The 12,065-nt window shown below is 42.7% G+C and overlaps 1 protein-coding gene across 4 annotated transcripts in view; it reads left to right on the plus strand.

Moving 5' to 3' along the window:
* The window catches only part of rims2a (regulating synaptic membrane exocytosis 2a), a 138,050-nt gene that overhangs the window by 98,384 nt on the left and 27,601 nt on the right, over positions 1 to 12,065 (plus strand). For all 4 annotated transcript variants that reach the window (XM_063879377.1, XM_063879378.1, XM_063879379.1 and 1 more), the window contains 4 exons: positions 753 to 938; positions 2,872 to 2,978; positions 3,309 to 3,341; positions 11,705 to 11,805. In XM_063879377.1, the coding sequence (XP_063735447.1) occupies positions 753 to 938; positions 2,872 to 2,978; positions 3,309 to 3,341; positions 11,705 to 11,805 (427 nt within the window). The remainder of the gene's footprint in view (positions 1 to 752; positions 939 to 2,871; positions 2,979 to 3,308; positions 3,342 to 11,704; positions 11,806 to 12,065) is intronic.

Here is a 12,065-nt window from a genome sequence, read left to right on the forward strand (position 1 = left end):
AAACTGAGATACCTTTGAAAGGATTTAAATAAGATTTACTACTTCCAATCACAGATTCACTTACATGCATGCTCTTAACCTCCAAAGTTGAATATTTCCTTTTTTTAAATTAATATCTTTTTTAATTTGTGAAGTGTATTGTGGTTCTCTGAAAATGTTCTCTCATCTTCTTTTCTCTCTGTAAAGGATCACTAATATCCATGTACACTATCAATGATGTTTACTTGTTGAGAAACCTCACCTGCTTTCCCCTCCCAGCTCCCAGGATTAACAGCCTTCCTCCACTCTGTGCCAAAAATTCCAGATGTAACTAGCCAAATGCAATGTCAAGATACACTTCACTGCTCCTCACATTTTACTCTACCTTAAACAAATCTACACTCACCCACCCACCACGTATAGGGACAGCACATGGTCCTGCACCAACTTAGGACACGGTATTCACCACACATTAACTTTGCCAGTTTTGCAAGTGTTGTTTTCTGTTCCCTTATATTTTACTATTCAACTGTAGATGCATTTAAAAACAGTAGTGAAATGTACATTTACTCACAAGTGGAGCATACATGATGTTTATTCTGATATCATGGGATTTGTAGCAGAGCGGTTAAAACAAGTAACAGGTTTGTTACTCTAACACAAATGTTGAGGATGGAGCAAATGTCTTTGCTTCCGAACCCTACCAAACATACGGTCCCAGCCCTGCTGGGGCCCCCACTGAGTGCCTGCCTATCTCTCAATAACCTCTGTAGGAACCACGGAGCCATGGATAGACACGAGTATCACAGCAGGTCCCGCTCTGCAGACCAGCGGCCCTCTATAGAGCGCCCCACGTCCCGCTCGCGCTCCACTGAACGCCCCCACGACTCTTCGCTCATGAGGTCCATGCCGTCCCTGCCATCTGGGAGGTCTGCCCCCCCCTCACCTGCCTTGACGAGGTGTGACCCAGATCGGAGACGCTAACCATCTTAGCACAGCAGCAAACTGGAGTTTTAGTTGTGCAATCATTTCCCTGACGCATAGCTGCCCTGGAGGGAGAGATAATTTAAACATTAGCTTCAAAGATTGCATAGCAGTCAAAAACACAGGTTACATCATTAGACCGAAGCCAGGTGAATGCATTTAGGCCATTATTATGCTGCTCACGGAGAATATGCAATACAGAGGTTTTGTATTGTTTTATTCTATGTTAGTTAGTTAGGACCAGCCATATGTTCTCAGGGTCCTTATTGTAAGGGATTGTGAAGGGGTTTCTCCACATTTCAAATAGCAAAAGAACAAAAAGACATGAATGTTTCAGATGCAGTTTGAATGTTTGAAATGTAATATTTCAATAAAGATAACATCAGTAGGGTATGAACTACAGGTGGGTGATTTCACCATATTGACTTAGGGAAATATGTAATTTATATTGAATAAAGTTATGAAGCAATGCTGAGACTTTAATGTCTTTATCAGGTCTCCTTAATGTGTCAAGTAAAGGGGATGTGGAGTTCAGGGACGTACTATAAGTTAGTTAACCTAGCTATCAGGACAGCTACCCATCTTATCCAGATAACATCATCAAAGGGTATTTAGAAAAGCTAGTTAGCCTGCTGACATGAAAGTAGAATCCTAATTAGTCCTTCTATTTTATTGTTATGGTGTGACAGTTGTATTTTCTTGCTAATCTACTAACAATTTGGCTAACAGCAAAACAATCTCTAGTTGCTCACTACAATATCTGAGTTAAATAAAATCAAAGGAATTATTTCTGTCCCCAGAGCAGCTTCACCTCTTCTAAATGTTTGCATCACTAGAACCGCATTTTAAAACTCCATTAGTAAGACCCTGTCCCCCCCACCCCTCCCCCAGCCTGACTAACTTTACTCCCACTGCCACATTACTTCCACCTTTCCAATACCCTGCCCCCCCCCGCCTCACCTCACTTCACCCCACCCACCTCCCCCTCACGACTACCCCACCACCCTTTCTAGCCACTTTCTGTTTTGTCCCTGAAAGCACCGGTGCTGTATTTTCTTTACACATGTTCCAGGCACGACAACCCTGACACCGTAGATGGCGTGCTGGTTTTTTTATTTGGTGCACACTGCTCATACGCTTGCGTGAGTATAGCAGTGATGGGCCAACACTATATTTTGATTTCATTACTAACATCAACCGATGCCGTTCGATCCTGTGATGGCATTCTGTTTCTGTTCTTTTTGTTTTGAGTTGAAAGCCTTTTGGGGACAGTCTGAACGCATGGTCGCACTGGTCTGCTGTTCCTGCATTGAACTGTTCTCTCCTTGCAGCTTGATGAGTCGACTGTACATGTGATTCAAACCTGGCATCTTTCTTTTGTGTTATTGCAGTTCAGTTATCTACTGTTGATGTATCCCTCCACTCCCATGCCATGTGCCAAACATCATTGCTGTGTGCATTGGTTTTATATTTAGAGATCCAGGGCACTCTGTAGATTTAAAGTAATCAAGAATTATTTACAAAGTTATATATAATGTAAATATATTTGCATATGTAAAACTATGCTAAGCTGAAAACGGTTTGCATGGAGCTATTTACCCACTATTTGTTATTTATCTAAGAAAATTCCGCTTCAAACCAAATCAGATGATCTCACTACTTTGTAATAATTGCTTTAACTGATAATCTCCAGTTAAGCGTCAAAATGACAGTCAAAAAAACAAGAAAATATAAGACCTATTATGCTATATGCTAAATCTAATCAGTCTCCCATCATACTAGTTTGATTTATTTTTTGACCACTCAAACTGTGACGTGGGTGTGACACGGCTAGGCCCTGCATCCACCATTACAACTTGTCTTAATTATTTTGTCTCACCCCATTGTCCACTACTGTTTGTCATGTAGGGCGCATCCTCGTAGTGGATCAGTCCAGACCAGTCCCAACAGCACCCCCATGTCCAGTAGAAGAGGACGGCAACTCCCACAGCTTCCACCCACGGGGAAAGAGAGAAGTAAGTCACCTGGTTTTATTTTTTCTGGATCACAGTGTCACTGTCGGGGAAGAGACGCACAGACAGGTCTATCAGTGATAGTGTGTCTCTGGTTAGAACCTCGTTATGATATAGATGATACTTTTTCATTTGGTGGCCCAACTGATTGGGATTGAGGAAGAGTTTTGCTGAAAGATGAAACACTTAGGTTTGCTGTTGGAATCTGTCAGTACATGCTATAGATCATATGTAATGTAAAGGATTCCTCTTTGTTCCTTTATGTTTTATCACTGTTTACTTTTGCCTACCATCCATAACATCTCTACTCGGTTCCTTTTCCATTTCTCTCAGAAGATGGAGACGAAGGAACAGAGCCTTGTGAAGGTCTGTACCTGAATGTACGGGTTTAGTCTTTCAGTGTGGGCGTCCTGCTCCAGATGCACCTTACTCTGAAGGCCAAAACCCTGTCTGCAACGGTGGGAGGCAGTTTACCTCTCTCTGTTGCAGCTGTGTTGCTGTTTATATGTCCTGTGCCGTTGTGTTGTACCTACCTGTAGGCCTGTCTAGATTTGCTTCCCTGGTTCCGTGTTTTGAGTGTATTTGTCTTGGAGTCATTCATTTATTTTAATTATGTGGGCTGCTGAGATACCCTACCAAAGCTCATATAATGACTTTCAGTCTGTTTCTACTTTACTTACGGCTTTGAACTGTAATTAAGGCTGTGATTATAGTTTCTAACGTCTTGAAAGTGACATATGAAGTCTTATTTGTTCCTCAGCACTCCTTTAACAGACGTGGCGTGTTGTAGCTTCTTATGACGTGGACCATAATGAAAGTATTCTCTTGCGTATTTGAATCAGACGCAGTGAAAAACAGAGAGCTTTGCTGGGGATTTGTGGGAATGTCTGGGTCAAAAACAGAGAGAGGACAAAAAGCGTAAGCAGTTCTGAAGAACTTGTCAATGTACTCGCAGAACTCTTTCATCATTGTCAGAGTCCATGAGGACTTCCCTGTCTCTTCTGTACAGCAGCCAAGAAGCCTGTCTCTCTCTTTCTCCTTCCTCCTGACTCAGTCCCGCCTCTTTTCTGTACCTGAGCCATCTTTTTTATCGCTCTTAAGCTTTCTCTGCCTGGACCTCTGTCGCTTCTTTGTATCTCCTTTTCTTCTGCACTCATGCCCCAATTTCCTTTTTTCTCTTTATCTGGGAGTTTATTCTTTCTCGATTTATTTACTCACTTCGTTCTTTGTGTTTGTATCTCTTTCCCTCTCTCTGCTGTAGCTCTCAGGACAGTGACAGTGTGTGGGCAGTGGGGGGAGGTATTGATCTGACCTTGTGCTGTAGCTCCCACCGAGCCTTATGGCACTCAGCTTATGTAATGCTAGTGTGTGTGTGTGTGTGTGTGTGTGTGTGTGTGTGTGTGTCTGTGTGTGTCTGTGTGTCTGTGTGTGTGTGTGGCAATTTAACAAGACTGGACCTGGGTTATTGCTGCTTTCAGTGAAGAGCTGGACTTCTGTGGGACCCGTTATTGTTTTGTCTCGTTGCTGTGCTTCAGAGCAAAGTCACACCTCATACATACCTAACTGTCTTGTCTGTTCATTTGTGGCAACTCCAAAGACGGAGCAGGGGAGGAGAGTGTGGTACCTCAACCTCAAAACGGTGGCCAAGGTGTGTTTAAACAGCCTTTAAACCAATGTGTTTCCCTTATTTATTTATTTTATATATGTGATGCTGTTTATTCGGAATGGATATATTATGTGTTAAAGATATTTTAACAGTTTGGACCTTGTATTGTTTCTGGATGAGAGTAAGGTACAGCATGTGTTGAAGCGCAGTACATTCATCCACAAGCTTGAATGAACTGGCCGGCTGTTGGCAGGAAATGGAGCTCCCCACAGTTTCCACTTCCTACTCTTCCATCTGTTTATGTGGCGTGCTCCTGTCCTCTGACTGTGTGGCACTTCTGTATTACTCAACACTGCCCGACTGAGTGGATGCTAAAAATCAAGTGGTTTCTAAAAAGCCACATTTTCAAGTTCAAGTGAGTGATGCTCTGCAGGCTAAATGCTGCTACAGGAGGTTTTGTGTGTAGCAGAAAGAAATTGCACTGTAAAATTATCCGCACGTTGTACTAGATTAATTAAAAAAAGCTCATAGCATGTTTGTGTAATGGGTATAGGCCATTCACACTAACAACTTTTTTTGGACATTAAAATTGTCCAATATATCATTTCAATAGACAATATTATTGACCATTTTAAAACCATTTTATGTCACTGTAATATCATTCTTAAGAATATTCTGACAATGAATCAAACATGCATAAAATAAAAAACACAATCAAAGCAATGAATTTAAATGCCTCTGGGGCCCTTTTACACATTGCCCCTCAATGAAGATGTAGGAATACAGTTTAGAGTAATTTATTCCAAGAAATTCTGATTTGAACATGTTATCTTAAGGGTGGGATAAGTAAAAAAAAAATGTGAAAGCCAAGTCGATAACTAAATAATTGTGACTAAAGTGAGTAACTATTCAGCATCTTGTGCTAGCGTCGTGTTTCTGTGTGAATCTGTGGATGTATGCGCACTTGTGCTTGAGCATATACAGTGCAAGTTGCCATATTAATGTGACTTACGGCACCAGTGTAGGGCTTCAGAGCTCAACCATTTCACGAGCCTCCATCTGTCCCTCCACTAGCAGCAGACTGTGAGGAAAAACCCCAAGGCCCGCCAGTAAACGGGAGGAAAGGCAAGTCCTCTGAACAGTGTGGCGGCGTGACTTTGCTGTGTCGGCTTTCTCCATCAACTCAACTTCTTCATGTGTGACATTCACTAGCATCTGTGATTCTCCACTTCTCTTGGTGACTCTTCCTTCTTATTTGCTAAAGCACATTAATGTAGTCAAACTTCCCCTTTATCCATTTCAACTACTACAAACCTTGAGTGTGGTGAGTTGCTACTGAGCTGATTTGCAGTGATGATGAGGAGTTGTGTGTAGCTGACTCTGATGTTAACGTGTACAGAGTGCTGTCGCTGTGAACTCTGCTGCTCTGTCCCTCTCTGGCTCCACTCCGGCCAAAATCTCTCCTCAACTCTGATAGATATTCATTCTGCCCAGCGCCACCTCACAAAGGAAGGGCTCTCTATTGCCTTTGTGAGATCAAGATTATTGAACATTGTACAACCCTGCTTTAAGAGTGGCAGTTTCAGTCAAACATAACTTATGAATTTTATTCAATTATTACACTTTTGAATTAATGGTAATTTTTCCAGAATTCTGTGCATTTCCCTCTAAGGTATGAGGTTACAGTCTAATGTAGAGTCTCATAGACTGTTCCCCCCGCTGGCCAGCAGATGGCGCAAAACTCATTATCTTTGACGAGGCGCTGTCCATGATTCAGTGCTGAAGTGGCGAAGAGGTTTTCTTCTATCACCAATCCTTACACAGGCACTATAAAATATCTTCAAAATGGTTTTATATCTGAATGTGTGTGCGTGTCTTGCTGTAGAAGTGACTTGGGAGGACCAGCAGCGGGGGCTAAATGGCTGTCTGTCTGATGGAGGGACACAGCCACACCCCTCCCTCACTGACCCAGGTTGGTTAGTTGGCATGGTGTGAACTTTGACACTTATAAAGACATGTTTCACTATGGTGGAGTATTTGTGATCACACGAGTCCATGAGTAGTAACAGTTTTCTTCAATGCCCCCTAAAACGTATTGAGAGCTTTCAATGCAATGTTAATTTTGAGGGAGATTCTTCATGTGGACAGTGTTTACTGCAGAGCAATAAAAGATCATCAGTTTTCCCATCATTCAGTAATTCATTCATGGATTCTACTATATTTCTGAACAATATTCTACCAAAGTCATGTGTCATTAAGAGTTTTTCTGCGCTGTCCTTCACGGTGTGTGTGGACCCTTATCAGCTGCCTCACTAAACCTGGACAATGAACAGGGGAAGCTGGATGTTAAAATGATGGCCAGATGGTGAGGTTGCCCAGGTCAGCCTCTTGAGTGCTGTCCTTCAGTTTTCCTGCCTTTGTGTGGATTTGCAGTGCAGCATGGAGCTGATGTTTCTGTAGGCACACATTGGTGCAAAGCACATTTCCTTAGTCTTGACGCAATGGTCATAATTAATAAAGTAAAGTTTGATTAGATGCCGTCCATAAATCTCATCCAACAACACATGACATGTGTTACTAAGCTTATAACACTGTTGGTTCCTTAAGGTGGTGTGTTTGCTGTATTTGTGCTTCCATGGAAACACATCTTCACGTCCCTCTGAATTAAGCTTTCTTTATGTTTACAGGTCATGTCACTATGCCCTTAGGTTCTCTGCGGTGGCTCTAGATACTTATTTTAAACATAACCTAGGGAAGTAATTAAAGGTAAACAAAGCCGCAATGTGTCTGCCACTAGTTTCTGTTTCCTAACATTTGACTTCTGACCTTCCAAACATTTATTACTGAAAAATGTGCATTTAAATAATGGCGTTCCAACTTGGCCTTAAAGCCTTTTCCTCCCACCGACTGATATTAAAATTGTAATGAACTATCAGCTAGCTTGGTCATCAGTTTCTCTGTTTCATTCCCTAAGCCCTTCCCTTCTCCTTTGTGTTGTGTCGGTCTTTTATTAAAATCATGGTTCTCTTCTGTTTTTCTTGTCTTCCTCTTGGCATCAACCTATAATCCTGCACTGAGAATGATTGTCTTTTCCAGCTTGTTGCTTAGCATTCATTTGTAGCCATGGTTGCTCATTTTCAGCATTTGTCCAGCCATAGTAACACTGACCTATGCTGCCATTTACTATAGAGGGAACGTAGTTCGGCACATTCATAACAAATGGGAATACTCGCCTTGTGTTTTTTGCAAGGTTCGACCCGAGGATTATTTCAATTTAATCGTTGTACTCATGGAAAAATGTTGGGACCGTCTACTTTTTATTTTTCCTATATTGATTAGCATTTGTTATTGTTTGCCTCCTCATAATTTGTCATTCAGAGGCCATTGCAGTAAATATCAGATGTATTCACCCACAGACCACAGGAGACTTGTTCACACTGACTTGCCTTTTCGCTCCCATCTCTGTCTCAATACATCTCTCTCTTCGTGATGACCTACATGACGCTGCTGAAGTAGATCTTGCTCTCTTGATCATCATTTGACTCTCTAATGAGATGATGTTAGCTTCCACAAAGAGATGAAAGCTGCAGAGGCAGATGTCTCTCATTGTCTTTTTATTCATGCGACACTTCATTATTCACCCTAATGGAGTACTAATTGAGCTAAATGCAAATTCTGTGTAAGAGGGTCTGCAAATGAAGTCAGAGTGGGAGTTATTTTGCTGTCCCTGTTGGTCCTGTAGGGTTCAGACCCCTGGAGGGGATTTGTTGTGTCCCCTAAAAGTATTTTTCTGTGGATCCGTAGCTTACATGTCACTCACTAGCAACAAATGTGCGCGTTCGTGAGCTCTAAAATATGTTCTATTGGACACACTTTCGTTTGTACAGTGTTCTTGGAAAATTACAACCTTGAATGTGTTAAGAAGGTCCTGTTTGAGTTCATTATCCTGCGATGTCACTGTTTTGCACAATACGATGTGGATGCTGAAGCGATATGCAGTTACAGACGCTGCTGATTACAAAGTTGAACCCACCGTTTGAGGTCATGTCATAAGGGGTTGCATACACATAAAAAGAGAGAAGGGAAACAGAGTCCTCAGGGTCCCAGCATTCTGAGCAGAAGGATAGAAGAACATGGATACGATGAGAGAGTGTGTGTGTGTGTGTGTGTGTGTGTGTGTGTGTGTGTGTGTGTGTGTGTGTGTGTGTGTGTGTGTGTGTGTGTGTAGTGTGTGTGTGTGTGTGTGTGTGTGTGTGTGTGCGCGAGTGAAAGTGCACTCAGGAAAAACCCTGTCAGGTAGTGGGCTCTCTCTTTTGTGCGCTTGCTGCTCTGTGCTTCAGTTTGTGTGGTGTTTTGTTTTTCCCTTTCCTTTATTTCTGTTATTTCTCCAGGCTATCTCCTCACAGTTGCCCCATGCAGGTTCAAGTGACTTCCACTTCTCCTCTTACCCTCCTTTCCTCCCCCCTTATCCCCGCCTTTATCCTCAGAGGTCTCCAGCTTCTATCTGGTCGGATACATTAACATCTCTTTACTGTTTCAGCTCTTTTTCCCTTTCAAAGCACAGAAACCTCACCTTCCCAACCCCCACCCCCCACTTTATAATCTCTAATAACCAATCTCTTAGCCTCTACCTCAGCCTCTCCTGGCCCCGCACCCTCTCGCTGTGTGTTAACTCCTCACTGTGCCCATGGTGGAGTTTGTGTGTTCTGGGTGTTCTCTATGATTTCCAGTGTGTGTTCTCGTTGTGTTGTCGTTGTCGTGTCGTGTCGTATTGTTGTCGTGTTGTATCCCTCCATCCTCTCCCTCCTCACTCTGACCCTCCCAAACCTGGCTTAAACTGTGACAACTGTGACGACGTCGCCCTCCCTCCTTCCTCCCTCTTCTCCTCCGTCTCCCCCCTTACCCTTCGTGCATCCTCTCACACCCATCTTCCTCTCCTCTGTCTCTGTCTGTCCATTCTGTGATGTGATCCCAGAAGACATGGACTCACCAGGTTGGACGAACTCAGGTCTGTCCCTTCTTCTTCTTCTCCTTCTTCAATCTTTCTTTTCTGCCTACTCTTCTTCTTCTCTCCTACTTTTATTCGATCTGTACCTCTTCTAGGCCTTGCCCTACCCCACCCACCTCCCCTCATCTCTTGTCCCGCTTTGCCTGCTTCATTAGTGCTTTTAATTGTTCTGCAGATGATGCTTCTTGCTTCTTGTCATTTATTTTGCTGCAGATAAACTGTGTCTATCATATTCATGTTCATGCCCCTGTGGCTCTTTGCTGCAGGTGTTGACATGAGTCACTATGGATTTCTAATAAAACTTGCTCTCTGTGTATAGCGGCAGATTTCTTCTTATTTGAATTACTCTCTCTGTGAACACACATGTTCCTACTTTCCCTAAATCAACTTAATTTTTTTTGTTTTTGATATGTAGTTTAATTCAGCACATTCAGGACATGTAGTATTTTGTTTAGCTTTGACAGAACCAGGCTAGCATTTAGTGCTAAGCTCAGCTAAATGTCTGCTGACTCCAGCTACATATGTACCATATTCACATAGGAATACCTTATGTGAGTATGGTAAATATGTACCTGTAATCTCCTCATTAAACTTTAGGCATGAAATTAATAATGAGAACATTCCTAAACTCCAATAACTTTATACCTCGCCAACTCACTCACTCACTCACTCACTCACTCACTCACTCACTCACTCACTCACTCACTCACTCACTCACTCACTCACTCACTCACTCACTCACTCACTCACTCACTCACTCACTCACTCACTCACTCACTCACTCACTCACTCACTCACTCACTCACTCACTCACTCACTCACTCACTCAACGTCCCCTAATAATTTGAGGGATACTTATAGGAAGGCTTGCTGTACCACTATTCATCTGAAATGACTTTAAAGACCAGGTCTCCACACTTTGGAGCCACACACTAACTTTAAAGTCAACAACAATGGCTGGGAAAGTGTTTTGGTCCACATAAGCAGTTTCCCAAATGCCTCTTGCCTGAGATGGCCCTTTCCTCAGTGGCAGTGTGTGGGCTGTGAGAGGTTCCAGGAGCAGGGAAGGAACTGTAAGCAATAAACCAAGACAGAATGAACTTCATTCTGTTGAGTTAAATGAACTTTGCCTTATCCATTTGTCCTCAGCTTGTATAGCTTCTCTTTGTCTGTGTATGCGTGTATGTTTGTGACGCTTTAGGCACAGTGTATGTGTGCATGGCACTTCTACATGTGCATTCATGTTCACTTTATCATCAAATGACACAAAAGTAGAGAGCAAGTGGAGAGAATGGAGAAGCAGGTACTGCAGGAGAGTCATGACCTGGTGGTGACATCTAGCACTCTCAGCAGAGTTTGTCGTAAGGTTTAAAAAATGTTTTGTTGTAAAAAATGCGTAGTCCTTGTGATGCAGTGGCATTATTACCTCAGCAGAAAAAAGGTTAAGCTTCTGTATTGATTATAGTGTGATGTTTGTACACTGTAGAATTGCGCTAGCAGCAATATTAAAAAACAAAGCACAGTGCATAACCTGAAATAAGGAAGAGATGAGACTGGCGAAAGGACGGTGATTATTTTACAAAGCACTACAATGACAAAAAAAAAACTGATTTTGCAACCTTTCAGTTCGAGCTATGAGGGATGTGTTTGCCAAATTCAGGAATTTCATTTTTTGTCCAAGGACAGAATCCAGCATGTTATGTAAAATGTATCCTAGCGTGGGTCACGCATTGCTGGAACTCGTCTTTTCTACATATGTGATCAGTGTCCAAGCTGTGAAGCAGAAATTAATTAATTGTCACAACTCATTATTATCAAGTCGATTAAAAAGAACCGTTCGGTCCGAATATTCCATAAGGCTAAAAGAGTCTGGTATTGTTTCTATATGTAGCCTGTGTGTGTTGTGCAGCCCACCTTTACCAGTCAGTGCTTGGTGTTTGTTTCTTTGTTAACACAGCCGACCATTCAGCTTAATCCCATTGGATCTGTCCTTGTCATAGCTCATGGCTCATAGCTCAACAGAAGCTTGTCTCTCACCATAACAGTACGTCCCCCCATCAGGCCCTCCTCATTGCCTCAGCCCCCCCACTGACAGCCCTCTGTCTCTGTGCTTAGGTATGGACATGGAGGAGAGGACCCGCCAGATGAAGCTGAAGATAAACAAGTACAAGCAGGGAGCGGGCTCCGACTCCAGACTGGAGCAGGATTACCACAAGGTAACAACACGCTTCCCACACTGTAACATGACCCTACAGCTCCCTGCTTGCACGGCTGCACGTTGCATAGGCCATATGGCGCACTTTGCAAGCAGCCAAGCATGTACACATGCACACAACAACATCATATTGTGCATGTGCATTATTGCAGTCACACAAACACAGCAAAACAGGTAAACACTTGAGGGTTCAAAGGTTGGACTCCACTCAATTAGTAAAGCTCAACTAAATAACAGAAAGTCATCTTATATTTGATTTGC

The sequence above is a fragment of the Eleginops maclovinus genome, chromosome 3 (assembly GCF_036324505.1).
Source record: "Eleginops maclovinus isolate JMC-PN-2008 ecotype Puerto Natales chromosome 3, JC_Emac_rtc_rv5, whole genome shotgun sequence".
Classification (NCBI taxonomy): Eukaryota; Metazoa; Chordata; class Actinopteri; order Perciformes; family Eleginopidae; genus Eleginops; species Eleginops maclovinus.